Source organism: Syngnathus leptorhynchus, chromosome 8, assembly GCF_054491065.1.
Source record: "Syngnathus leptorhynchus isolate UIUO chromosome 8, UIUO_Slep, whole genome shotgun sequence".
NCBI classification, from domain to species: domain Eukaryota; kingdom Metazoa; phylum Chordata; class Actinopteri; order Syngnathiformes; family Syngnathidae; genus Syngnathus; species Syngnathus leptorhynchus.
This window is the reverse complement of record NC_141202.1, coordinates 10258397-10284236: the sequence shown is the minus strand read 5'-3', so window position 1 is coordinate 10284236 and position 25840 is coordinate 10258397. Positions and strand designations below refer to the sequence as shown.

Here is a 25840-nt window from a genome sequence, read left to right as displayed (position 1 = left end):
AGAGGCAAATTTATAATCATAACGACTTTGCCCATTGCTACCAAATATAAACCATGCACAGTAGACAGATGGTCGACAATAAATCACTGACTTTTAGTCATTACGTGTGGGCGTAACTTGGCAACAATGTTTGATAACTGACAAATTCATCAACGCAATGTCTGGATTTCTCTCGAAGAAATGGCAGAAAAGATCCAGTAAGTCTGCCATTTTGTTTCGAATCTGACATTTTCTGCTCATTTTGCCATAGTGTACAGTAATCAGACGGCTTGCTGCAATTTTTTTAAGTCTAATCAGATCTTCCGGCTTTTACCTCCTGTCAGATTTTGTGGCATTGGAAACATGCTGACCATCGCTACCCCGCCGTCTCCCACCGCCGTAGAGTGTGTTTGATCGATGCGCGGGAGGCTTACGGATAGTGGGCAGGATGCGAGTGTTCGATAACACTGTGTAATCTCATCTGAGAGGCTGTCATATCAGCCATCCTGACACGCTCACCACACTTTTCCCCGGGCGCCAAATTAGACGATTAGATTGAGGTGCGCCGAGTACGGAACGCCAGCTTTAATCAAGTCTGGCTTGTTATGCAATTCAGTATTAGCCTTTGATTTAGTTAATGTGTGCGAGAAGCTCTCCGGTGTTTGATCGCGTATCGATCCGCAATAAAAGCTTGCCGGTCGAAGGCCCGGTTCGACGTCCGCTCGCGTCTAAGAGACGCAGATGAAGTCAAAAGTACGGGTGGAGATAAAGCGCATGATGGAATGTAAAAGACTGGACTGGAAATCAGTCGTTGTATCTTACGGCATCGTGTCACCGCTCATTTAAACGCAAAGTGGCTTGAAATCAATGACTGTGATTGAAGTAGATCTTAATTCTTTTACACAAGTCCATTTGGTTCACTTAAGTGAAGCATCAGAAGGGGTGAAAAGCCCCCTAGGAGTCGTTTAAAATGATTCTTCCTCATCTTTTGAGGGGCCTCAACATAGCCCCCAAAATCTCCAGTTGTAATATTCCTAAACTCCATTTTCAAGGTCCATCCATCCATTTTCTGTACTGCTTTGTCCCCATGGGGGTCGCGGGCGTGCTGGAGCCTATCCCAGCACCCTGAGCCGGCTGCCAGCCAATCGCAGGGCACACAGAGACGGACAACCATCCACACTCGCACTCACACCTAGGGGCGATTTGGAGTTCTCAGTCGGCCTACCAAGCATGTTTTTGGGATGTGGGGGGAAAGCGGAATGCCCGGAGGAAAGCCACGCGGGCTCGGGGAGAACATGCAAACTCCACACAGGGAGGGTCGGATGTGGAATCAAAACGGCCCCCTCCTAACTGTGAGGCGGACGTGCTGACCAGTGCGCCATCGAGCCACCCTCCATTTTCAAGGTTTACTTTAAAAATGACGAAAATTGAGGTAGGCCAATCTAGCCTACATCTTGAATTTCAGCATTGAAATGAATTAGCCCCTCTCTTCCAATACCTCGGAACACTATGGATCGGTTGCCATCTCCACTGATGGACACGTTGACATTTCTCATTCTCACTCTCAATTTTCCCACTGGATTTTCTTAATCCCGCCGCCGCCACCACCGCAGGCTTCTTTTCCTCCCACCTATCCACCGAAACGGCCACACGTCTTGAATAGCAAGCGGTTCGTCGTTGATAACGCCACGGTGGTGACTCATCGACACGCTAACCCCGCTCCCATGGTGCCAGACAGCATTAGCGCTAACAAGACGCCCATAGCCCCCACCATTGATAATTGGATGGCGGTAACCGCTGGCAACAGGATGGCGTGATGAGTGTGAAGCCAGGCATCTGCATCAATTAGCATCAGCCGCAACACCCAAAACGCTTAATTTACTGCAACTTTATCTGTTACATGAAGCTCTCACTTCTCATCGGGCTAATCTCATTTAAACATTGCCAGACACTTCATTTTGTACCCTAATAACAAAAAGATTAATAACAGAAAGAAAGATTTTTCTTGTCAACTCTTCTATTTTCATTGTGTGGGTGTACCTAACATTGTGGCCTGGGAGAATCGTCACCTCTAAAACAGCCCCAGCGATGTTATCGAAGAGAAGCGTGCATAATGTGTGTATTCGTGAGTCTGTGTGTGCGTAAGATGACGTCTTTTGACAACGTCGGTGATTGATGGTGTTGACGGCAGTGGTCTAATGTTCCCCCCCCCGTGACAGTCGCTGACCGCCACTTGACAAGCGTGATGAATGAATACATGGCGATAGCGTGTTGATGTTGAGCCTTTTTTGAGGTGTGAAAATTATATGACATATGAGGTTGAATTATATTATTCAAGATGAAACGAAACCTTTTTCACTAAAATATGGAAAAATAAAGTTTTAAATGTGTAAAACACACAGGGATCAGGGTGCAGTTTTGCGCATGTTTATTCCAGCACTTGCACGCCGACATTTATTAGCCAGGGTCAGTCGTCCCCGGGTCTTTCCTTCCGTTTGTGCAGAAAGAAAGTAAAAGAAAAAGAAACGCGGTATCGGCTCACGTAGGCACCCCGAGAACAAACATTGATGGATTGATCTGCTCCGTCTGTCTTGGTGCGCAATCAATCTTCTTCACTTTAAGGTTGGGTTATTTTTTCCCTCATATGGAATTTTCCACATTTCTTCTGTTGAGGCCCGAAGCGCTGAGTAAGCGAATGACCACCTGCACACTGAATGAAGAAGTGATATGAATCGCAATGACAGTGACAACGAATCAATTAATCGGCAACTAATTCAGCGTCAAATTAATTGGCAGCTGTTTTTCAGATTATACTTTGAATTGTTTTTAAACCAAATATTCAAAATGTCATGTAGTTCTATCAATTTTTTAAAAATAAAATTAAACTTGTAAAATTATAAATATACATTTACGAGGAAAAACTTTTCAACTAGATTGTAACGTAATTTTTAGTTACTTTAAACAAAACTAGAAGTATGTCAAGTTTTATAATTAAATACAAAAACAAAAAAAATATATGTGAAAAAAAATAAAACCATTTTACAGCAGCATGCAGTGCTCAAGATAAAGAAATGAAATTCCAGCATCACTCAAATGATAAAGCACCTGCTCCGACATCTTTTTCATTATTAGTGAGAGTCACCCATGTTACGTCGCTTTGAATCTTTCTCCCGGTGCAATGACGACTTGGTATATTTTTTTCATTTGTACCCAAATACGGATGTCATAAATGTTTCTCCCGCAGCGGCGTTAGCGAGCCGCTGGGCTGGCGGTCATAAATCACGGCACGTGACACTTAGTCACTTTGTCTGGTGTGCTCGCAGGTGGCCTGAGAGGAGCATCCATCATCGACTCGCTGGATACGCTCTACATTATGGGACTCTTGGATGAGTACAATGATGCCAAGGAGTGGGTCAGGAGCAACCTGGACCTAACCTCGGTAAGACAGTCACTTTTTTCAAACATGTTTATGACCACTATAACATCAATGGCTTATCAAGCTCAGTCATTTGCTGCTTCAAGCCAAGATGGCTGATATGTAAAAAAAAAAAACTGCTCAAATATCAGTATTTATCCTTAGAAATATGATATAAAAAAAAAACCTTGTCTCTCCCGTGTATGCGGCACAGATTTGGCTCATATTTTACTCATGATGCCAACAATGCGTTGACTTGGTATCAAACAAGCCGTCCGAGTTCCATTTTTGTCATTTCTCCATTGATTTAACAATGCAAATCGAACACTATCGCTTTCTAAATATACACCTTAGACAAAAGAAAGCTGACAATTGAATTGAATTGATGACATTATTAATGATCATTTGCGTTCATGTTGTCTCTTTGCTGACAAGCCTGACAAGTGACATTCTCCCGCTCTCGCTTTCTCTCTCTCGCTGCAGAATGGCGAAGCGTCACTCTTTGAGGTGAACATCCGTTACGTCGGTGGGCTGCTGTCGGCGTACTATCTGACGGGAGAGGAGGTAAGATGAATCGATGTCTCGTGGTGTTATCCCGCCGCACTCCCACCGACCGAGACCCACTTCCTCCTTTTCTTCACCGGTCCAAACTTTGATGGGTGTCAAGACTTTCTGGGAAGTGTGTGATAACACAATACAATGTGTGTGAGCCTGTGTGCTGTCGCGTACGAAGATGGACTTAGCTTTTTTTTTTTACATCGCTAGTTTTTTGGCAAATTTAGAATGAATGTGTTCACATTATATTGACAACTACCGTATTTTTGAGGACTATAAGGCAGCACCTTTAATGAATGGCCCATTTTAAAACTTTGTCGTTATATAAGGCGCACCGGACTATAAGGCGCATCATTATTGCATCATGTCAGGTTTTTAATCCAAATCAAATCATTCTCCATTTTATCTTTTTTATTTCAACTTCAGAAGCAACAAATTACTTAATAATCACCAAATAATGATCCATAGTCTTTTTGATTCATGATTCATAGTCTTCAGCGGGCCACTTATGATTAATTTCATGACACAATGTTTCGGGCCAGTTTAAATTTAGGAATTTGGTCCATATATAAGGCGCACCGGACTATAAGGCGCACTGTCGGCTTTTGAGAAAATTTTAGGTTTTTAGGTGTGCCTTATAGTCCGGAAAACACGGTAATATAAATTACTGGAAAATTATTTATAGATTTACAACAAAATGTGCTAAATGAATGGAGTGAGTTATCCAAGCTCTCAGCTTTAGCGTAACTACATTTATGTTAGAAACAAAACGCCATAAATAGCTCCAAGGTGGACATGTAAAAAAATGAATAGAACCTTCCAATGTTAGCATAATCACGACTACATTATTCTGATGAAAAAAACAAATTGCCAATACCGTTTGCCACTTCACACCACGGAGAAGAGGGAAAAGAATGGAGTGAGGTTAGCAAGACAAACCTTCATTATCCGTGAAGAGTAGTTGGAGGTCAGCGAGACACCGTAATGAGCATCTTCCCATAGCAAAGACTCTACCAATCGCTCCGCTCTCGTCGCTCCCACCCTCACACCGTAGGTGGACTATTTTTAACAGCGACTACATGCTCTGGCTGTGCACGAGGTAATGGGGCAAGCGCCTACAGAAAGTCTCCGGCAGCTTTAATGGAAATTGATTTGAAATGTGAACACATATGTGATAATGGAACACGTTGGATGTAACCCATTTTCACTCGATGCTCTTTTAGTGCATACGCACGGCTTTACATTCTGGAGTGATGCGGATGAATGACTACCCTGTATGAGTACTTAACTAGCATATTAGCTCGAACATTTGTGCAAGGAACAGTCAGGTTCTCCATTTTAGCAAAATTAGCATAAAAGCTACATGTTAAAGTATCATACAAAGTTCCACAAAATTATACAGAATTACAAAAATGAATGTTTGCTCTCATAAATCAATGTATTTTTGTAACAAAAGTGAGCTAAAAGGTTAATCAAGTCAAATTTAGCATAATTCCATGGGTGCTCCTTGAATGGGGGTGTGCTCATTCAACTTGTATCGCAAGGCCACCACTATTTGGATTTTCAGAAGCTTTGATTTAACACTAGTTTTTCTAATTTCTCAAGTCTTGAAGATTTTTTCTGACTTCAATGACATTTCAAACAAACCAATATTCAGATCTGGTAGTCACATGGCAGCTCACGTGTGTCGGCAGTCAATCATGCGGCCGTCCGCATGAGCTCCATGTTTTATTCATACTACATAGCAGCAAAACTGGCAGCTTCTTGTTTTTCTTGCCGATGGTCTGTCCACTGATGTAAAGCCAATCTCCAGTAGTTACAGTGGCACGTTGAACAAAAGAAACCCTCATGATTGGGTCCCTCAGTGTGACAGAACCAAAAGGGAAGAAAAAGATTTTTCTGCCACAAGGCAGACATCATTAAGAGCTCTCTAATGAGTCCTCGCAGTTGATTTGTTTGTTGCTCCCCCTTAAAGGCATCACACCTTTCATCCGTCTCACTGCAGGGTTCCAATTGTGGCAGACTCATTTGGGCAGCGGCCAGAGCTCACGCAAAGAATGAATTCAATTCAGTAGGAGAGAAAAGAGCAGTAGAAACTCAGACGTTAAATCATCATTTCAAGCCTGGACCTGATAACGTATTAGCATTTTTCATCAAGATTCATTTCAAATAGTAGCAGACGGACGGCAAGGCATGATGTAGAATCGTTTGTGAGCTGTGCCTTGAGTTCAAAGCTGCTATTTAGCATACCAACTGTTGCAATGTTGGCAAATTGGATCAATTTACATTTCTTGTGGAAAACTCCTACTCATTATTTTATACTATCTTTCTACAGTATGACGTTACCATACCAACTACTAACATGATAGTTTGAGCATCAATTCACACAGCATATATTACCCGTCTCCAGGGCGTAATTTCTTACCATCTGTCTTGATACTGTACGTGTTGGGATCTTACACTGTGTTAATGTGACAAGTGTTAGCACGTTAGCATTTCACCTAGCTCATGAGGCAAACCTGCTGCGTCGTCGTGCTAAAATAATTGCAAAAGTGTTTTGGAGTCTGCGCGTGGCGAGAAACAGATGCGCTGCACCTGCACATCATTTCCATAATGTTCCTGCAATATTTGATTCAGAAGAAGCGAGCGGTCTGCATTAGCCACATAATGAATACCAATTTGCTGTGCACGGCGAGTGGAGGTCAAGTTGCAACAAACACAAAACAATGTGATTACACAGGTGGATAAAGCCGCAAACAATACAAACTCTCAATAACGCGCTCAAAATAAACTCAACAAAGTGTATATAAAAATCATGTCATGTTGTCACCTAGTGGCATTTTATAGGTACTGCTGGAATTAAGATAGATGGATGGATGGATGGATGGATGGATGGATGGATGGATGGATGGATGGATGGATGGATGGATGGATGGATGGATGGATGGATGGATGGATGGATGGATGGAATGTTACATCCATCCATCCATCCATCCAGCCTGAAGAAGACTCCTTCGAGCTGGTAAAACCTTCATCAGATCCAGACATCCGTCCCCTAGTGTCGACTATGAGCACAACCTTGTCGAGCAAACAACTCGGGTCTCAGCGCTTCTCCAAGTTTTCAAGATGGACATCGTTGACCCACGCCATAGCTCACCTAACCCTGGTCGACACTAGGGGACGGATGTCTGGATCTGATAAAGGATTCACCAGCTCGAAGGAGTCTTCTTCAGGCTGGATCGATCGATCGATCGATAGATGTATCTGCTGTATGAATTCCAATTTTATTATTTACGAAAATGTCATGTAATGTAATTCAATTTACCATTAACGTTTTTAAATTGATTTGCTCAAATGATAAATAACAGCAAAAGTAATTACCAATGCAAAAAAAAACATGATTTTATTGGTCTTCATTAAGATGGTCATAAGATTTATCCATGACAAACACATGATTGATATTGATACTAAAACCGTAATAAAATAATACAACACTAAAATAAACTAAGTCTAATGAAGACAATCAGTGTAGAAAATAGAAAGGTTTAATGAGCTGGTCATCTGTTCCTTGCTTTCTCTCAGGCTTCAATTCAAGGCTTTCATATCTTGAAAACTTATTGTCATCTCTCTCTGTCACACGCACACAAAACAAAATGAAAAGAAGTTGGCCTTGGCAGCACATAATGGACACAGCGTCTGCCGAGCCGCTTCTCATCTGGTCAAATTCTCACTCGCTCCGACGCTCATTAGCCATTTTCAAGCCTCTCGTTCTCTCTGGATGCATGTTTGTCTTTCTTTTGTCTTTCACCCTCTGCCTCTGTATCTACTCTCGCTTTTCTACCCTTTTTCTACTCCATTTGTCCATTTGCCTGGCTATCTATGCAGCTATCAAGATTTATCTACCAAGAGCTTATTCTTATTTGAAATACAATCACACTACGGGGAGATAATGCTTATCAATCTGCCTTTGCGCTTCCTGTACTTGAATTGCTATCTTGCTAGCTGTAAGCATTTTAGCCTGTTAAAATTTGGCGTCCATTCAGTATTTCAAGGTATAGGCATAGTTGAGTTTGTCTATTTTACCAAGTTACCGTGGCAATTAATTAAACGTGTAAATCGCAAGTTTGCTAACCCAAGCTGATCAATTGAAATAAATAATGAATGAAACTCGTTCAATTATTCAGCACGCTAGCTCGTATTAACTCAAAGTCCTTGTGGAACTGCAAAGCTAGACACAGAATCCTCGTGTTAAAAACAAACACATTAGCTCAATTCACGAGTGGCCGAGACTGCACTGATTGATTGATCGGTGGCGTCATATTCGGCGTAGCGCAATTAGCTAATGGATTTCAGTGGGAACACCAACGACCCCCTTAGAGGTGACGATCAGGAAGGATGAATAGGTGTCAGGGGGATGGTATTGGCCAAGAAATTGCCTCCCGTCTCTATGCTAATATAGCATTATGACTGCAAATAGTTTCCCGCAGCTAAGATGTCCTTCAATTAAAGATACCAGACGTCCTTTACTCGATAATTCTTTGTACGTTGTGCAGTCTAATATGCAGCATCCCATACTAAGTCACAGCTAAGCTATTGTTAGAAACAGTAGCAGATTTCGAAGAGACCGATTACATTGAAGACTGAAGGGCAATACTTGGCCATTGGCCATACTTGGAAGCCGAGTTGACCAGGGACTAGAAATATAAAGGAGTACCTTTGAAGCACCATTAGCAAAAAGGTACTGATTCAAAAACACAGAGCAACAATAGAGTTGTGCAATCGGTCACTTGTTACATTGGTCACTTGTTACTTAGCAGAATCTTCAAAAATCAATCATAAACCAATAAAATATGGCAAAGCAGATGCAATCCAACTCAGAGTTTCCTTTTCACAATTCTCACTTGGACTTTGAAGGTCACACGTCACCAATGAAAGCCTCCATATAATCTTTTTTTTTTTTTATCTTTTGACTTTAAAATTAGCACTATTGTCGGCAATTCTCTCGCGGCCCATTAAATAAAAGCTTTCATAGAGGAAACACTTGAGAGCCTTTTTTTCATGCAAGGCTTGCATCTTTTGAATGTTGAATTCAGTTTTGTAATTGTTTTAAATCGGCTCACATGAAGGTCGACATTTCATCAGGCCATCCGCTGGGAGTAGGGATGAGATTATATAAAAAAGGATATTAATTCATCGGTTCATTGATTTTACGAGTGGTTAATTTTTAAGGCTTATTTACATTTAGTATGGCACGCAGCCCCCCCAAGTCTGCCTCAAGACTATATTTTGGACATTTCTATTATGAGAAGACCCCAAAAAATGCCTAAAAGAACACAGAACATCTGCCGTTTTGGTTTGAAGCAATCCCGTTAGGGGAATTTTGCTCAGTTTGGATCTTTCAAAGATATATACTCAAGATTTTATCCAGTTGCTACCAACTTTGAAATAATCACATTACATGATAAGTGCAAAACTGTTAAGTTTGTGGCGGCAAAGTTTGAGGACTTGCTGTAACAGAGAGCAACTTTAAAACCATTTATCTTTCATTCTTAACTGAGAGTTTAGAGCAGCATGCACGCTTACTGGTGAAAAAAATAAAATATTCCTGCACCGCCACGCTGTGCTTTCTAATTGCAGCCAAAATACTCCCCGCGCCAATGTTATTTTTTCCAAGCAATTTTCAGCTTCACCGCGGCAGGTTTCTCCCCGAGACTCCAGTCGCGATGGCAGCAAGCTGGAATGGCACGCTCTGATATTTTCGCGTAGAACACGGGGATCGAGATGCCTTGTGCAGGTATTTAATAGGGCGTCAAATAGCCTGTCAAGCGCACGATGTAAGTCTCCTTGTTCAACTGGAGCTTTAGTGCTATTCCTATGCTTGCTGCCTCAAGGTTTCCTTACTCTGAAAACTTAAACCATGAAACGATCTTTGTCTCTAACATCACACATGCAGTTTGCGACCAAATTGATGTAATTCTGATGGATATTTGATTAAAATCGGAAAGTTAAATTGCAGTTTTTATCTCGATTAATCTGAGCCTTACTGTTCGGTCTTGTCGACACCACTCGTGTTAACGAAAATTGCAAACTTAGATGGCTGCCCGTTGCTCTGAAAGTAATATTGGACATATGGTTTCTTTATCTGGTACTATTTTATTTTATATCTAGCTGAAAGCATTTCTGTCCACTTTGTGTGAGTTGACGAATTATTATGTTTGCTTAGCCAGCGTGAAGTAAGGCCAATGTCGATTTGCTTGCTAAACTCAAGCTGTTTACCTGTCAAGCCACATTTGAAAGGCTTTCCTTTCATACCTGTGGAGAAAATGCCATTTTCTCGACAAGTGTGAAGGTGAATACGATCTTGACAAAGAGGATTTTGTGCTAACACTCCCAGAGAGTGAAGCCATCATTTTTTATTTCTTATTTATTTTTGGGGGACATGGCCAAAAATAGGATTACGGTGCATTCTGACATTTTGAGGTGAAATTTGGGGGTGGAGTGTGATATGTGGGTTAATATACACAGAAGCTTCAAGCTTACATTCCAACTGGGTGATACCCGTTTTAAGTTGGGTATTAACAACTTTTTTATTTTTATTTCTTCCTCCCCCCTAAAAAGGTTTATATTTGCAGGAGGGCGCTTTATCAGGGAGTGCAGCCTCAGCTTAGGTGCTCCTTGGCATTTCGAATACCTCACAAAAGACGTGTGAGGCCTTAATTTTAAGCGTCTGATGGGGTTATTTTTAAACTCTATGCATTAAATACTTATCAGCTGTTTGATGTGCATGCAGACTCACCGATCACCCATTTTGGCAACATGTCACTCTGACTAACTCGGAGGACATTTGTCCAACGCTGGTATGCTATATTGACACATTATGCTCATATTTTTTTTTGTCTTTTGTGAGTAGATTAGCATAGTATCATAGCATCAGACTTTGAAAATCATTTTAAGAACTCTTGGAAAGTTTGAGAAGGAAAAACAAAAAAGGAAAACAACCCTGAAATGGAATCAGAAGTCATGTATTTTGGTTTGGTGACAAATTAGTCCAGTAAGAAACAGATTAGCGCTAATTTATGAAATTATTTTCATTTAATGTGGGCATCAGTATGCCCGTCATTTCGATGATTTGCCGTGAAAAGAGTTTATATGTTTATATGTCGTGCTTACGGCGTACAAGAAGAAGCATGTGTGTCGTCTTCTTCACTCAGCGGTACATTTGTGACCATAAACTGAATGGAAGGACGGTGAAAAAAAAGACAGTGGTGGGTAATATTCTCTCGTCCTTCGATTTCTTCGCCGAGCCATTCGGGATACTCGCTTCCTGTGAGACGAGGAACAAAAAATGTTTACTGTCTGCTCGTCGGAAATCAAAAAATGCGGCTATGATGAGGTCATCAACCTGTAATTGCATCCCAGGAGCTGTGATGTTCCGCCTGGCATCCTCCTCCAGAACACATCGATTCTCCAATGGCCAATTCCAACCGATGGGGCTCCCGCTTTCCTTCCACTTCATTTTGCCGCCGATTCCTTCTCCGCAAAGTGTTCATTCGGGCCATTTTCAGCAAGAGCAGCATTCCATTAAAAGCACAGGATTGAACACATGGTGACCTCTCATCCGGTCAGAGTACCCTTTTTTGTCCGGAAGGTTTTGTATTCCGTTCAAGCCACGGCCACGCAATCACTGCTCGTTCGCCCCGGTGCAAGCAAATCAGCGTCGGATTCTAATTTCCCGCCTTAACGAACCCGCCTCGCTTTGATTTCGGCTCACTGATTGCACCGATGACATCGAGCGGTCTGGGAGCCAGGCGTTGGGAGTGAAAGAAAAAAAAAAAAAAGGCTTGAGTATCTGTTTTTCTTGTCAGACAATCATGTGCGCGTTTGCCGGATGCCAAGGCGAGTGACTGGCAAGCACGTTGGCAAATTAGGAGTGGAAATGACTTTGTTGTGCTGCCAAAGTGCGTTTCAACGCCGTCAATCAGCAATTTTACACACAAGAACACAATTGAAGCACTTGATGATGGATTTTATGACTTGATTAACAATGATTTGTCTCTTCCAAAGCTATTCTGATGCAAGTGGCATCTGGGTTGGACTTATTATAATTCTACTGACAGCATGGCAGAATGAAAATGGAAATGTTGTTATGACATCACGACTACCCCCCAAAAAGAACCAATTAAAGCTCGGACTTGGTGTCAGCACAGCAGACAGTGACTTTAATACAAGAAGAACCCATTCTGCTTTTCCCATCCACACTGGAGGTGAAGTGTTGACTGTTATTCAAGGTGACACAACCTGGGATCTGACTCTACCCCCCCCCCCCCATTTAGCCGATGTCAGTCTTCAATGGGCGTTAACAACAAGGTGACTTTCACAATGCTTGTACAGTTAAGTCGCACTTGTTCCTTTAAATGGAAACGTTTATAGCTCAAAAGTGTCCTTTAAGTTCACCTTTTTGGTCACGATTTTATCATTAAGATAAAAAGAATGGACATCACTCACCAATCTTATAAAATTCACATTGTTTTGGAGGTTGCTTTGTTATTATTTTTATATGAATATATATATATATATATATATATATATATATATATAATTATTTTTTATTTTAGTATATAACGATTATACACTGTTTAGATATTATCATATTGTAAACTAAAATACAATATGAGTCAAATACATTAATTGTGCTATTTGACACATTTTTACGAGTTGATTCAACTTGAAAAAAATCTAATCAACCAAATTCGATTTTTAGATGCGCATTGTCAATCCACACTTTCGAATCTCATGCGTCATGCGGTTCGAATAAATAATAAATTGTAACGGACTGACAAATGTGATAAATAATTTCTACTTCAGAGACGACACCAATGTCACTCATGTTGGTCTTTCCGTGCAGTTTGTCCGTGACTACGAAGCCTTTCTGTGCTGCCCCTCCCAAAATTCTCTCATCGCTGTGCAAACAGATGGAGACACATCCAAAAGTGTCGCAAGTGACGCCTCAGACCGCTTAAATCTTCCATCTCCGTGGAATTGGATGCACATGCCTGAGCCCCATTTCATTTCCTCCCGTTAGCCGCCAACCAATGCCGACATCCCAAAATAAACCGCTAGCGAGATGCTGAAGTCGCGATGTCACACAGCCCGACGCCACGATAATGTTTAATGGGAATCAAGCAGTTTTTCTTGAAGCAGTCCTCAGTGACTTTTATGCGCCACCTTCCTTCACGAGCAGCTCGGTTTAATTAGCATCAAAAAGGAGACAAGGTCCATGCAATATCTATGAGCGCTGACATTTGAGGCAAAGCCCAAAATCCCTTCAGAGGATCCCTTAGGCACCCTTCTGTCGGTTACTCTGGGAAAATAAGATGCTGTTCCTCTCTATCTAGTGGAACTACGCCTCGTTGTCCTCACCCTCTGAAATGTCTTCAGATAGATCGCACCTCTTAGTGCTCCTCTTGCGTAGAAAAGTGTCAAAATGATTCATAGTCATTGACGTCGCCTCCGATGCCCATGGCTCTCTATTCCTACTGGTGCTTATGTCATTGCTCTTTGTACGATTCCGTATTCTGCTTCATTTTTCTCTGACATACCATTGTATGAAAACACTGATTCTCCCCCACCCCCTCCCTCAAATAAACATCTTGGTATGTTTGTGACCTCAGGCGAGTGGCCTCTGGTAAAACTAATCTCTGGTGACAACGTGGAAGTTCTGAAAGCCTGAATGTGTTCAGGTGTCACTTCAGTGGCTACACAGTCGTCAATACCATGACGACCAGTGCTCGTGCTTTTTGCAGCCATAGAAGTCCTAATAGTCTGTAAACTCTACTCTGGACTGGTAAGCTTTAGGTATGGAGCGAGAGGGTATAAGGATTTGATGAGAATTGGACGATAAGGGTATGTTGGGTTTAGAGTTCAGGTTACGGTTTGTTTTAGGGTTAAGGGTCAGAGTGAATCCACTTGTCATTGTCCTTAAAACGAGTCACCTACATTCGCACAAGCTCAGCTGGATTTATTCGCTTCGACCAGCTGGAAGCCCAAGCAACTCTCGCATTTACCTTTCGCGCCTTCAAATCGATGAGGCACGTCCAACCCGCCGTGAACAACAACAAACCTTTTTGCAGCCCAGCTCGTATGTGTGTGTGTGTGCGTGTGTGAATGTGTGTTTGTGTATGGGAGAGAGAGAGACGGTGGAATGTCACCTCAACCTCTCCCGCTGAGAAAATGAGGGGACTCACGAAATGTTCAACCCCGGGCCATGACAGACGGGGTGGGTTAGCGCTGCTTCCCGTATGGGATCTATGGCAACAGTTTGCAACTGAAGGTCAGGGACCAATCAGACGAGAGAATGACATTGTCATGTTTGTCGGTATGGGACCATTACTCACACCTCTACTGGAGGATGCAAGTCCAAACCATATGCTTCTTGTCCTTTGAGGCACTGCAAGTGTCCTTTAGGTTTTTCCTACTCCGCCAAGGATTTCTCGTTTGTGCTGACAACGAATATGTTAATAGGTATCGTGGATCTTAGTGTGAGTCTTTGGGTCAAATTCTTGACTTGGATGTCAAACCCGATGCACCTCTGATTGCGTTGCGACAGTGATTATCACTGTTCAAAGGATCAACATGAAGACCGACGACAAAACCTGACTAGTGTCGGTCAAACGAAAAAGGAAAAGCGAGACTTGCGGAAATCCAAGTCGCAACGCAATGGAAGAACGCGACAGAGCCTATCTGCGGGTCGGAGGTACCTCGCTGGAGGTAATTGGCAATTATACAGCAGGCTATAAAGCAATAATGATCACTCAGTGTTATTGTAGTGGCCCAATATTACAAACATATAATAGCAATATAACCATCTGCAATATGTGCCTTAATTGTTTCTAAACAACAAAAGTCGTTGCTCTTATTGGACCATCAACATGCGCGCGAGCGTTCAAGGCCACAATATGGCGCTAATGCACTCTAATTTAGCGCCGCGCCGCCGAGGACGGCAGCTCGCCATCGTCGCTCGTTTGTTTTCCAAATTGGGCTTTGGTGGCTTCTTCTGTTTTACCGCCCACCCCCCAATCATTTCTAATTTAGAGAATCTGCTTTCGCGCGTTCTCCGGCGAGGCTGCACTGCATAAATTATGCAGAGTAGTCTTTATTTAATTTTTTTGTTCTTGAAGCACGAGGCTCTGGCGGCTGACGTGAGAAATTCATTAGTGGACTGAACTCGGTAAAAAAAAAAAAAATACAATAATTATTTTTTTTTTTAAAGATCCTAAGAAATAATGAAATCAGGGATTGAGTATGATAAATGAATTGCACAAATTAGAGAATTTGTTTTCTTAACAGATTAATTTTGACATAAAATAAAGACCTATATTCTCATTAATTTTCATGAATTCTACTTAATTTTAACTATTTTTAAAGTAATTTTAAAATAAAAAAAATGTGAAAATTATATAATGATTATAGGTTCCAGGCAATCTAAATTGGAGTTATTGTTCTGTTTTCTATTTTTCTCTGTCTTCAGCCACAGACACGGCTTTAAATGTCATCCACTATTCTCTAATGAAAAGTTCTTTTTTGAGCACACAGACCTTTGGAGTACACTAAATGAAACATTCTCAGAATGTTTTTTTTTTTTTTTTAAAGATCATTTAAAAAAATACACATAAAATCTTAATATACATACACCAATTCTCCTTTTTTGTTTGTGGCCACGTTTTTTTGTGTGTTGCTGCATGGCAACAGTAAAAATGACATGATTCCCTTTTCTTTATTATAACCGACAGCAAAAGCGTCCTGAAGGAGACTTGCTGGTCCAAGACCTTTCTTGTGGTTCTTCCTTCCGCGTCCCGAGGGCAGGCAGACAGGCAGACAGGCAGACAGACATGGCGCATTTTTGCAACTAAGCAGAAGTGGCAGCCCGAATCTGCTTTCTGCGTCGTCCCTCCGCCGGGCCATGATACTGTTTGCTCTTCCTTTCCCGGGTGGTCGCTCCAGCGCTGATGGAAAAAGCCGCTTGCGTCCCACCGCACTGCAACCTGTCGGCCGTCGCCTCCCATCAGTTGTCTCGTCTTATCTGGAGGGCAAACAAAAAGTCAAGAATGGGTGTACACCTGACGATGATGACGGTAGCTCTTCATCGCAGAAGGACGAGTAGTAGGCGGCAGGAGTTTAATTAACTTCCGGGATGGCGGATGAGGCCCACGGCGCCGTTCCCGAGCGCGGCCTTTAATTTAGCGCGCGGAATAAACGAGTGAGCAGATGCCAGCCCCGAGCTGCTCGCCTGTAATTAATCATGTCATCTCCAAACAAGCAAACTGTGACCACCGTGTCATGCTCTTGTGCTATTTTTAGACACGCTGGATGATGCTGGTTGTTACCTCCGCCAAGCAAGGTTGACCTTTATGAGCATCTGCTGGTGTGATTCTCTGTAAATATCCTACATCTTAGACATCTTAGCCAACTCATTTTCAGACCTCCTAAAAAAAAATGAAAATGATGTTTTTACGCACAGATGTGTAAAAACAGCGTTTTTTATTTTCATTGCATTCGTTCCAAAAAATAGGAATAATTGTTGCGGATATCCAGAAAATTTGTTTGTAGAAAAAAAAAAATATCCTGAAAGAAAGTTCCTGAAAAAATGCTAAATTGGAAAAAACAACAACATTTTTGCAGGTTAAGCCATTTTCTGTACTTTACAGATTGCCTGAAAAACTATTTAAAAAATCACATATATTCACTTTTTCCAAATAAATTCTGAAATGTAAAAAAATTGATATTTGGAAAATGTTAAATGGTTGAAAAAGCAAATTCTCCAACAAGACTGAAACAAATCTGTCAGCAGCTACAGTATGTTGTTGAAACAAGTGTCATTTGTGGCCTTTCTTTGTCTGCATTACAACTTTGACCAACTTTCCTTTTTCCCGCTATTGATTTCCCGTCCAACTCTTTGCCTGTGAAGCTTCTCTTGCCTCCGTTTGTTTTTTCCATCTCGCTTCTTCAATATCACACCTGACTCGCTTCTCTTTTGTTCCCAGACACTAAACGCACAATTTGGTGATTGATGAGCCATTAGCTTGGCCACGGCCTCGGCCGCCGAGAGCTTGGCCCGGAGTTGAGACGGACCGAAAAAAAACCACTCCCTTAAAGGGACAGCCTCTTAAAATGCCCATTTTGCTAGGAATGCTTGTTTTCTTCAATGACACTTTCATTTATGATATTTAAACATAGTTTGTGTCCAAAATCGATCAGAGGATGCCTGGTTGGGTACGTCTAAGTCACTCTTTTTTGTGTGTGTTTTTACAGATGTTTAAGACTAAAGTGCTGGAATTGGGCGCAAAGTTGCTCCCGGCTTTCAACACGCCAACGGGGATCCCGCGAGGAGTCATCAATCTGGGGAGGTGAGCATCAGCAGCCATCTCCAAATCGATCCAGTGTGGCAAGCTAAAGGCTTTTAGTCAGATGACAACTAACTTACACTACAAGCCAACTTGGTAGCCTTCATCATTCAGTTATATGTTACAAACAGTCATGATTTCTTCTTCTGAATCCTCATCGTCCATCCAAATATAAGCTTGCGAGATTTTCTTTTAATACACTTTAAAAAAACTGTTTGGCGTGCTTACTAGTTAATGTAGCAGAGAGCTGCAAAAGGAGTGTTGATGTCATTACGATTAGGCGCTAATCCATGTGCGTAAACAAAAATGGGCCGAATAATATTTGCATCCATTAGATGTTCATCTGTTCCGAGGCATTAAAGTGTCCTGGCCTAAGTGGCCAACAGACGTGACGACTAACACGGCTCCGTCCACTTTGAACACGGCGTCCATTGCGCAATTACTTTTGCTTTACGCGCCGGGTGGGAGGCGACCGAGCGGGGCGGACATCTGCTGGCTCCTTCCGTTATCTTCTGCTGCACATCAGTAGGGGGGAAAAAAAGGAAGGAAGGGAAGGGGAGAATGTTATGTGATGTGTGCTCCTGAGGCAAAGGAGTGACTCAATAAAATGGCTATATGTATGAAATATCTGCACGCCGATGTTCAAATGCTAGTTTTGGGGGATGTTTTTTTGCAACTCTATTTTTTTTATTTCATTTAAATTTTTTAACGATAGTATTTAATGTATACATTGTATTTTTATCCCATTTATTCTACTATTTTTATTATATGACATAACATTCTTATCTGTATATCAATGATAATTTCTATACTTAGTCTGTGTTTGTTTTCCATTCTGTTGCAGTGGCAGCAGTTGGAGTTGGGGCTGGGCATCGGCCGGGAGCAGCATCCTGGCCGAGTTCGGGACCCTGCATTTGGAGTTCATCCACCTCAGCGAGCTCTCCGGTGACCCCATTTACACTGAGAAGGTACAACTATTCAAGCAAAAGCGTAATCTTTCATTTAAACAATCTTCAGATCTGTGATTGTTGATTGATAATATCATTGTATTGTGTTTGTGAATGATGCCCAAATATTTACATAGGAGGATTGTGCACCATTTTTGGGTTTGAAAATTCAATTCAAATAAAATTCAGCTTTAGAATCTTTAATTGTTGATGGCTTGTTGTGCAGGTAATGAACATCCGGAAGCTGCTGAATAAGATTGAGAAGCCTCAAGGCCTGTACCCCAATTTCCTCAGCCCAGTCAGCGGAAACTGGGTCCAACGTACGTACAAATTTGTAGGATAGACACGTCCTGTTTTCTCACAATTGCTTTTGTATCTAACAACAAGGTCAATTTCTTGTCATCACACTTGTGAATTGACATAAAAAAAAACATCTCTAGATGCTGTCATGCCATACTGCTGGTGTCCCTAATATTGTGGCCGTACTGCACCTCCTCTTAAGCTTCTCCAAGAGTCTACATTGAAATTCATAGCTGAATATGATATTTCAGCGGGGGCCTGCATACGACTCCCACGCAATGTTCTCCCAACGCCGCTCAAGACACACGCACGCTCGCTGTCCTTTTTAGTGCGAGAACGCCAACAACTGGCAACAATTAGCCTCTGTATTCATGCGGAATAGCTGCTTTTCAGCACCTCCTCCCTCGCCACCGTGATCGTTTTCACGTCTTTTCTGGTAAATCGGAAAAGATCCAATTTTCTAAAGTAATTGAATTCATTATCATTTCAATAAGGCAAAAGCGGCGCAAGCTCTGCAGCCGCCGCTTTGGTGCCTCACATTAATAAGCAGAACAATTGACGGACAGTTGAGCGAGGAGTGTTGATGCTTCAGTGAGGCACGTACACGAGAAGACCCACAAAAAAAACTGTCAAGAAGCCCAGAAAGACACAGGAAGTATTTTGGGACATTTTCAGGGAGTCCTTTAAAAGCAAACTTTTTTTCAATCCAGGAATCCATTTTCTTAGTTACATAAGATTTGGTGGACTTGCGAATTAAGAGTAGACCCACAAAAAAATCTCTCAAGAAGTCAAGCCCAGAAAAATGACACCGTATAAAATGACTGCCTGACCTACGTGCTTACTATTTGTTCTTCCCAGATCACGTGTCCATTGGCGGTCTGGGGGACAGTTTCTATGAGTACCTCATCAAGTCGTACTTGATGTCGGACAAGACAGACGAGGACGCCAAGAACATGTACTACAACGCTCTGGAGGTACGGACGCCACCAACTCAAACAACCATCGTAATTAAAAAGCTGCATGGGATTGTTCCGGGCGGCGTGACCGATATTGGTTAATAAACCATAATCGTGACTCGGGGTCCGTCTCGGATTTAAATCCGCCCCACCAGCAGCGCCCCCCCCCCCCCTCCCCCTCCCAAGTCGGCTTCATAAAGCCTGTCAATAAGAAAGATCTCATTAATTCTGTTTGCTCTCGGGTTATACACACAACGTTTATATTTAATCACGCATGTCAACTCACCAGATTTTCATTTTTAAATTAATTCACCACCCCGAGACGTTTTCATTTACCGACATTTGGTAGAGATGTCCGTCGTGAGTAGACCCACAAAAAAAAAACTGTCAAACTTGTCTGAGTGGCTGAGTTTTGAGGGTTGCAATTTTTGTCACCACGTGGCAGAAGACTTTGCCAGGTTGGGTTAAAGCCACCTTTTTAGACTCAATTTGATTTTGGCCCTTTCCAGGCGTCCTTCAAAGGCGAACACGCCCTGGAGATTTTGTGCGATTGCTAGCGCATTTGTACTAATAGCGGTAGACAGATGGGCGATCCAAAATTGCAAACCATTAATTTTTGTCATTGGAGCATGGCAGTAAGATGTGTTGAGCTGTCATAAAACACATAAATAAAAGTGATTTTGTACTGCCAGACACGTATTGCACGTCTGCATCTGTGCTTGCCATTCATAGCATCATGCGGCGGCGCACCTTCCAGATTTCGACTGCCCCGCAGATATTGAGATGCCAGCGGCTTCTCGCAGTTTTCATTTGAATGTATTTCTCGCTCTCCTCCAATTTAGCGTGTAATAAGGCCAGTGAATGCCACATTTAAAACCCAGGTGCATGTTTAACTTTGCACTCCATAGCTTGACATTTAAGACTTTTGGAAGATTTTATCCAATTGTTAATAGGTGCTACTTCCAAACTTGCTGTCTTATTTATTTATTTAGAATGAGTGGTCGACTTCCTTGGAGGTGCCACGCTTGTTCCGGATATTCTCTTGGGATTGGTGATCGCATTAAAAATAAAACACTAAAATGACGGACGTGAGCACATTCCCTCAGGCTGCAATTAAAAGAAGAAAAAAACACGACATGAACGGTCATTGAGAACCAAGGTCAAGCCAGAAGCGCAGGTCGAATGTGTGCGCGTGTATGTGTGTGTGTTTATAGCGAGTGAGATCGAATGGCCAAGTCTCAGCGCAACTCATTAGGCGTGGCATTTAAATAAAAGTATGGCGCTAATTAAAAGCGCGCGTGGAACGAGAGCACATTTTCCCCAATTATGCTATTCCCTGATTGGGTTTTTATATTATTATTATTACAAACACATTGCTTCATTTGGTCTTATTGTCTTAAGTCAGATGAGATGTGTTTCTTTTTATTATCCGCAAGTTTGCACTTTGCACTTTAATGAGATGCTATTGTTGTAATAAATAAAATGGCTGTGGTGCGCAGGCCACAATATTAGGTACACTTTTCAGAGTGGGAATACATATAAAAAGGAAGACATGTTTTTAATTCATCAATTTTAGTCGGTAAAATGGGATAATTTGTTAAAATTGTAATACATACAAATAATCATTGTACTTTATATGTAGATAATGTTTGCAATGTATAAAGATGCTAATAGCGAATGTACGCGTGTTGCCCTGCAGGCCATCGAAAACAACCTGGTGCAGAAATCGCCCGGCGGCCTGACCTACATGGCGGAGTGGCGGGGGGGCATCCTGGACCACAAGATGGGCCACCTAGCCTGCTTCTCTGGGGGGATGATCGGCATCGGCGCCGATGACGGCGCGCCCGACAAGCGGCAGCACTACCTTGACCTTGCCGCCGAGGTCACACATACCTGCCATGAGAGCTACGATCGCTCAGGTAAGAAGGCAAAAAATCTAAATTGTGTGTTGTCGAATTCCCGCACACTCGAAACCAAACTCCAAATTGTGTCGGCTGAGCTGAAACGCTCAAGCGTCCTCGGTACACATTGACTCGAGTGGAATAATTCAAGTGTGCTTAAATGATGCCTGAGTAACTCAAATGAAAGGCTCTACTCCAGACGTCCTTTTAAAAAGGAAAATGTCTATGTTGAGACATTTTTATTGACGCCGTTTAATGAACAAATATCGCCATTGTTAGCTACAACCACTTTGGGCCACTGTTTGACAGACAGAGAGAAATTGCTCGTTTTCTGATCGTCCTTGAATCTTCTCTCTTCATTTTCTGTCCTACTCTGTTTGGTTTTCTTTTCTTTTTTTGCAAAGCATTGTATGCATATAACAGGCAGTGGTCTTTTTTTTTTCCCAGCTACCAAATTGGGACCTGAAGCATTCCGCTTTGACGGCGGCGCCGAGGCCACGGCAACAAGGCTGAGCGACAGATATTACATCCTTAGACCCGAAGTCATCGAGAGTTACATGTACATGTGGAGGCTTACCCATGACCCCAAGTACAGGGAGTGGGGATGGGAGGCTGTTGAGGTTAGTAAAAAAATAAATAAAACACAACAAAGCAAAAGCTCTAAAGAAATCCGTTAACATTTACAATCGAGTTGGCTTCCAACTAGAAACAAAGTTGTAAGATAAAAAGAAAACGAGAATGTGATTTACAAGAAAAGTCACCCATTGGTGAGGAAATCCATATTTTGTTCAACAAAACCAAGTGGGAATTTTACAAGATGAAGTCACCGTTGTGATAAAAATCTTGAGTTTCTTTGGTCTGAGAAAGGTTGATGAGAAAAAAGACGTAACAAAGTCTTTACTTTGAAAATTACGTAAACTTGCAACCATGATTTAAGGTAATACGATATAATATTAATCAATATTATTATATTATGAGGCAGATTTTAAAAAAGGCAACAAAAGTTCACACAATTAAACCTATTACAATGAAGCAGATATATTTTAATACACTACAATAAAGTAATAATCTTATGAGAGCAGATGTCAAGAATTGGAAACAAATTTTGTCAATATTTATAAGCTTGGTGAATTTATAATTACGATCACATCATTTTGTAAAACACGTACGTGCACCGTACATACATACTGCATATTATGGCTTGAACGTAAATGGCTGCCTCCCAACAATCGCCGACCCTCAAATGGATTTCTCACGTGTTCCTCGTTCCCGCCCTCTTTAAGATAATTATCATTGGCTGTCTATCAACGCGAAATTTAAAAGGAGGTATGTGATTGGTTGGACTGAGTTTTACATGCAACGGACACGATAACGATACATCGCACAGCCCGAATTGTAATCTTGACGGTTTCATTTTCAGAGACAATGAACATCCAAATTCAAATTAAATTAATGTTATAAGAATTGAGTTGGGGTTTTCTTCTGAATGAAATATTTGTGTGATAAAAGTATAATCAACAATTGCATTGTATTAAAGTGTGCTGTGAAAGCAACATATCATGAACTACTCACCTTTCACGTCAAATCCCATTAGCATCCCTAATTACCCTTTCCAAGTATCATGCAGATGAAAGCCCGAGGTGACGCTTGTGCCTGGCACCCTCTTATTAATGTACATTCGCTGTCATCAAGAGCGAAGGGTTAGCGTGATGGATTTAGCTTGAGTTTAGTCAAAGGCGCCAATCGGGCCTTTAATTAGCCAGCACAAAGGTTGAACACGAAGCTTTAACACGTCAGGGTCTCGGCTAATTAGCGTGCGCGAGGCATCCCTTTGTAGCTAACGCCGCGCTAATCCGCTCGGCTAGCTGGGACACTCCCCATTAGGCCCGTTTCGCTCGGGATTTCTATTGTGCTCGTACTCTGCTTTTCAGGTGTACACGCGTAGTTTGAATATGATTACGAGTGTTGAAGAGGGGGCCCTCACACACTCTCTTTTGGATTACAAATCGTTGAAATGATCCCAAAATATAGACTGCGTATGTTTGATGTCCCGTTTTCAGGCGCTGGAGCAGCACTGCCGAGTGGAGTCGGGCTTCTCGGGGATCCGCGATGTTTACACGTTGGCCGACAGCCACGATAACATGCAGCAGAGCTTCTTCCTCTCAGAGACTCTCAAGTAAGTTAGTCAAATTCTCTGGTTTACCATATGTTGCGGTATGCCTGGTGCTAGTCTCTTACTCTAGAACGAATTAATGGCACTTACATTTATTTCAATGAGGATGGTTGATTTGGGATACAAATGATTTGACTTCCAAGCCCAGACACAAAATCTGTGTGTTGATCATGAAGCATTTGTTTTCAGGTATCTGTACCTCCTGTTCTCCGACGACGACCTCCTCCCCTCGGAGGACTGGATCTTCAACACGGAGGCTCACCCGCTCCCCGTGGTGCGCAAGAGTTGCCTGCAGGAGGCTTCGGCCACCGTACAGGACAAGAACAAGCTCTCCGGATGACCACGACCTTTGCGTCCATCTGTTCCACGCAGCTCCAAGGGATGCGTTCAACTTCCTTTCCAGTAAAGGACGTGGTGGGTTTTGTTTTTTTCACGCTGTGATTGTATAGTCTAATCTTTTGAATTTGTTTTTTGGGTGGACAATCAAGATGAAGCTTTTGCAGACACTTTTTCTTTCCTCTGTGAGGAAAATGAGCTCCATGCTGTCGGGGAAACCACTTTGAGTCTGTCAGGGTTGGGGTTTTTTTCTCCAAAGGAATTATTTTGCTTCGCTGACCAAAGGATTTCTTTTCCCCGCCACATTCCTACAGTCAAAATTAAGCATTGAAATGTAATAAGAAATATGAAGAGCTCCAGAATATACTGTTGATGTCATGTTTTTTGATGAAACTTTCTCAAAAAATGTCAGGAAAGTGTCTTATGCACCCTGGGACCATTGTAGACAAAACATGGACTCTTGTTTTTTTGGTTTTTTTTTTTTTGCCTTTTTGGGAGCACACATCGTTTCTGAGAATCATTCCCAAGCCCAAATGTGTTTTCTTGTTCCAGTTCCTTTTCTGGTTTTCCTACCAACACTGATTATCAGTGATGTACATAAAAAAATATACATATTTCATTCCTTAGTTCTTTTGTGATCTTTTTGTTCGGTTGGTTTGCTTCCCTCAGGTGTTTTCGTAAGAAAAAGGAGGAAAACTAACGTTAAAAACACAACAACAGTATTAAGATTTTAAGTCTACTTTTTGCGGATATTTGAATTCTTATTATTACGACTTATTAAAGTTCGGTTTAACTTTGGTTGTTGAGTATTTTCAAATACTGATTTAAAAGAATAAAGAGCTGTGCAACTTTGTACCTTTAAAAGAAGAAATGTGTTGTTTTTTGTTAACTGATTATTTAGTCACATGACTGAAAAAGCCTAAAACAGGGTTTCAAAAGCCTAAAATAGGGTTTCAATGACACCACATAGAGAGAGAGAGAGAGAGAGCGAAAGAGCGAAAGAGCGAAAGAGAGAGAGAGAGAATCAATACGCATAACTGGGTATATATATATATATATACACGTATATTGATATAAAACAAGAAAGTTTCTTTTACTATTATGCAGCTAATGCGACTTTTTCGTTAAGTTATAACTTTTCTTAAAACTCTTTTTGGGTCGGAAAGGTAATATAGCAGAGAGTCTGGTTCTGTATTGCTGCATGAAAAAATTATTTGATCACATTTAAAGGGTATAATTGTAAATTCTGAGCACATCTGTGTCTTGTGTCTTTCATAATGTGAGGCTAACAAGCCAGTGATGTGCATAATTATTTCTGCCCGCTGTTGCCAATTGCATTTCGCAGCTACTTAAGACGCGCAACGTGAATCCCATATGTAGTCGTTGATGAGCTGGACGACGTGACAAGACCAATGAGACGAAAAGCGAGGCATCAATCGCGACGAGCTTTGACACGACAGCTCTACTTTCCTTCCACGAGACATCCTCAACGCGTCTTGACGCCAATCAAAGAAGCGCTTTTCAAAAAGCTCTCAGATGTATTCTGGGACGACGTACGGCAAACAAACAAGACAACAGGAGCATCTCTTCTGTGCTCCCGTAAACACATTTGTCATCATCTGACATGAAAAAAATGTCAAGCCGCTCGCAACTCATCAAGTCTGACAAGTCACTTATTTTGTCGCGTTGCATATCACGCAACTAATATCATCTAAATCCAGAATCATTTTATTTGGGGAAAATCTGAGGGTAAAAAAAAAAAAGACAAGAAAACATTGCCGTACAAATCACCAAAGTCCAAATACCTTCGATTTTATTGCAGCCAGAAAACTTTAAAGCACTCTCCTGCAGAATGGAATGAGCTCACTTTGAGTCCTC

The 25840-nt window shown here is 41.7% G+C and overlaps 1 protein-coding gene across 3 annotated transcripts in view; it reads left to right on the top strand.

The window, feature by feature from the left end:
• The window catches only part of LOC147052335 (mannosyl-oligosaccharide 1,2-alpha-mannosidase IA), a 68153-nt gene that overhangs the window by 42116 nt on the left and 197 nt on the right, over nucleotides 1–25840 (top strand). The window contains exons 5-14 of one of the 3 annotated variants that reach the window (XR_015066917.1): nucleotides 3303–3418; nucleotides 3878–3958; nucleotides 17258–17352; nucleotides 18191–18317; nucleotides 18523–18616; nucleotides 19455–19570; nucleotides 21252–21471; nucleotides 21901–22073; nucleotides 23514–23629; nucleotides 23816–24040. Coding sequence is in view for 2 of the 3 variants with exons in the window: in XM_085918414.1 (XP_085774540.1) it covers nucleotides 3303–3418; nucleotides 3878–3958; nucleotides 17258–17352; nucleotides 18191–18317; nucleotides 18523–18616; nucleotides 19455–19570; nucleotides 21252–21471; nucleotides 21901–22073; nucleotides 23514–23629; nucleotides 23816–23966 (1289 nt within the window). In the remaining variant the exon portion in view is untranslated. Of the gene's footprint in view, nucleotides 1–3302; nucleotides 3419–3877; nucleotides 3959–17257; nucleotides 17353–18190; nucleotides 18318–18522; nucleotides 18617–19454; nucleotides 19571–21251; nucleotides 21472–21900; nucleotides 22074–23513; nucleotides 23630–23815; nucleotides 24821–25840 lie in introns of those variants that run through there. The other 2 variants (XM_085918414.1, XM_085918415.1) reach the window with 2 other exon arrangements.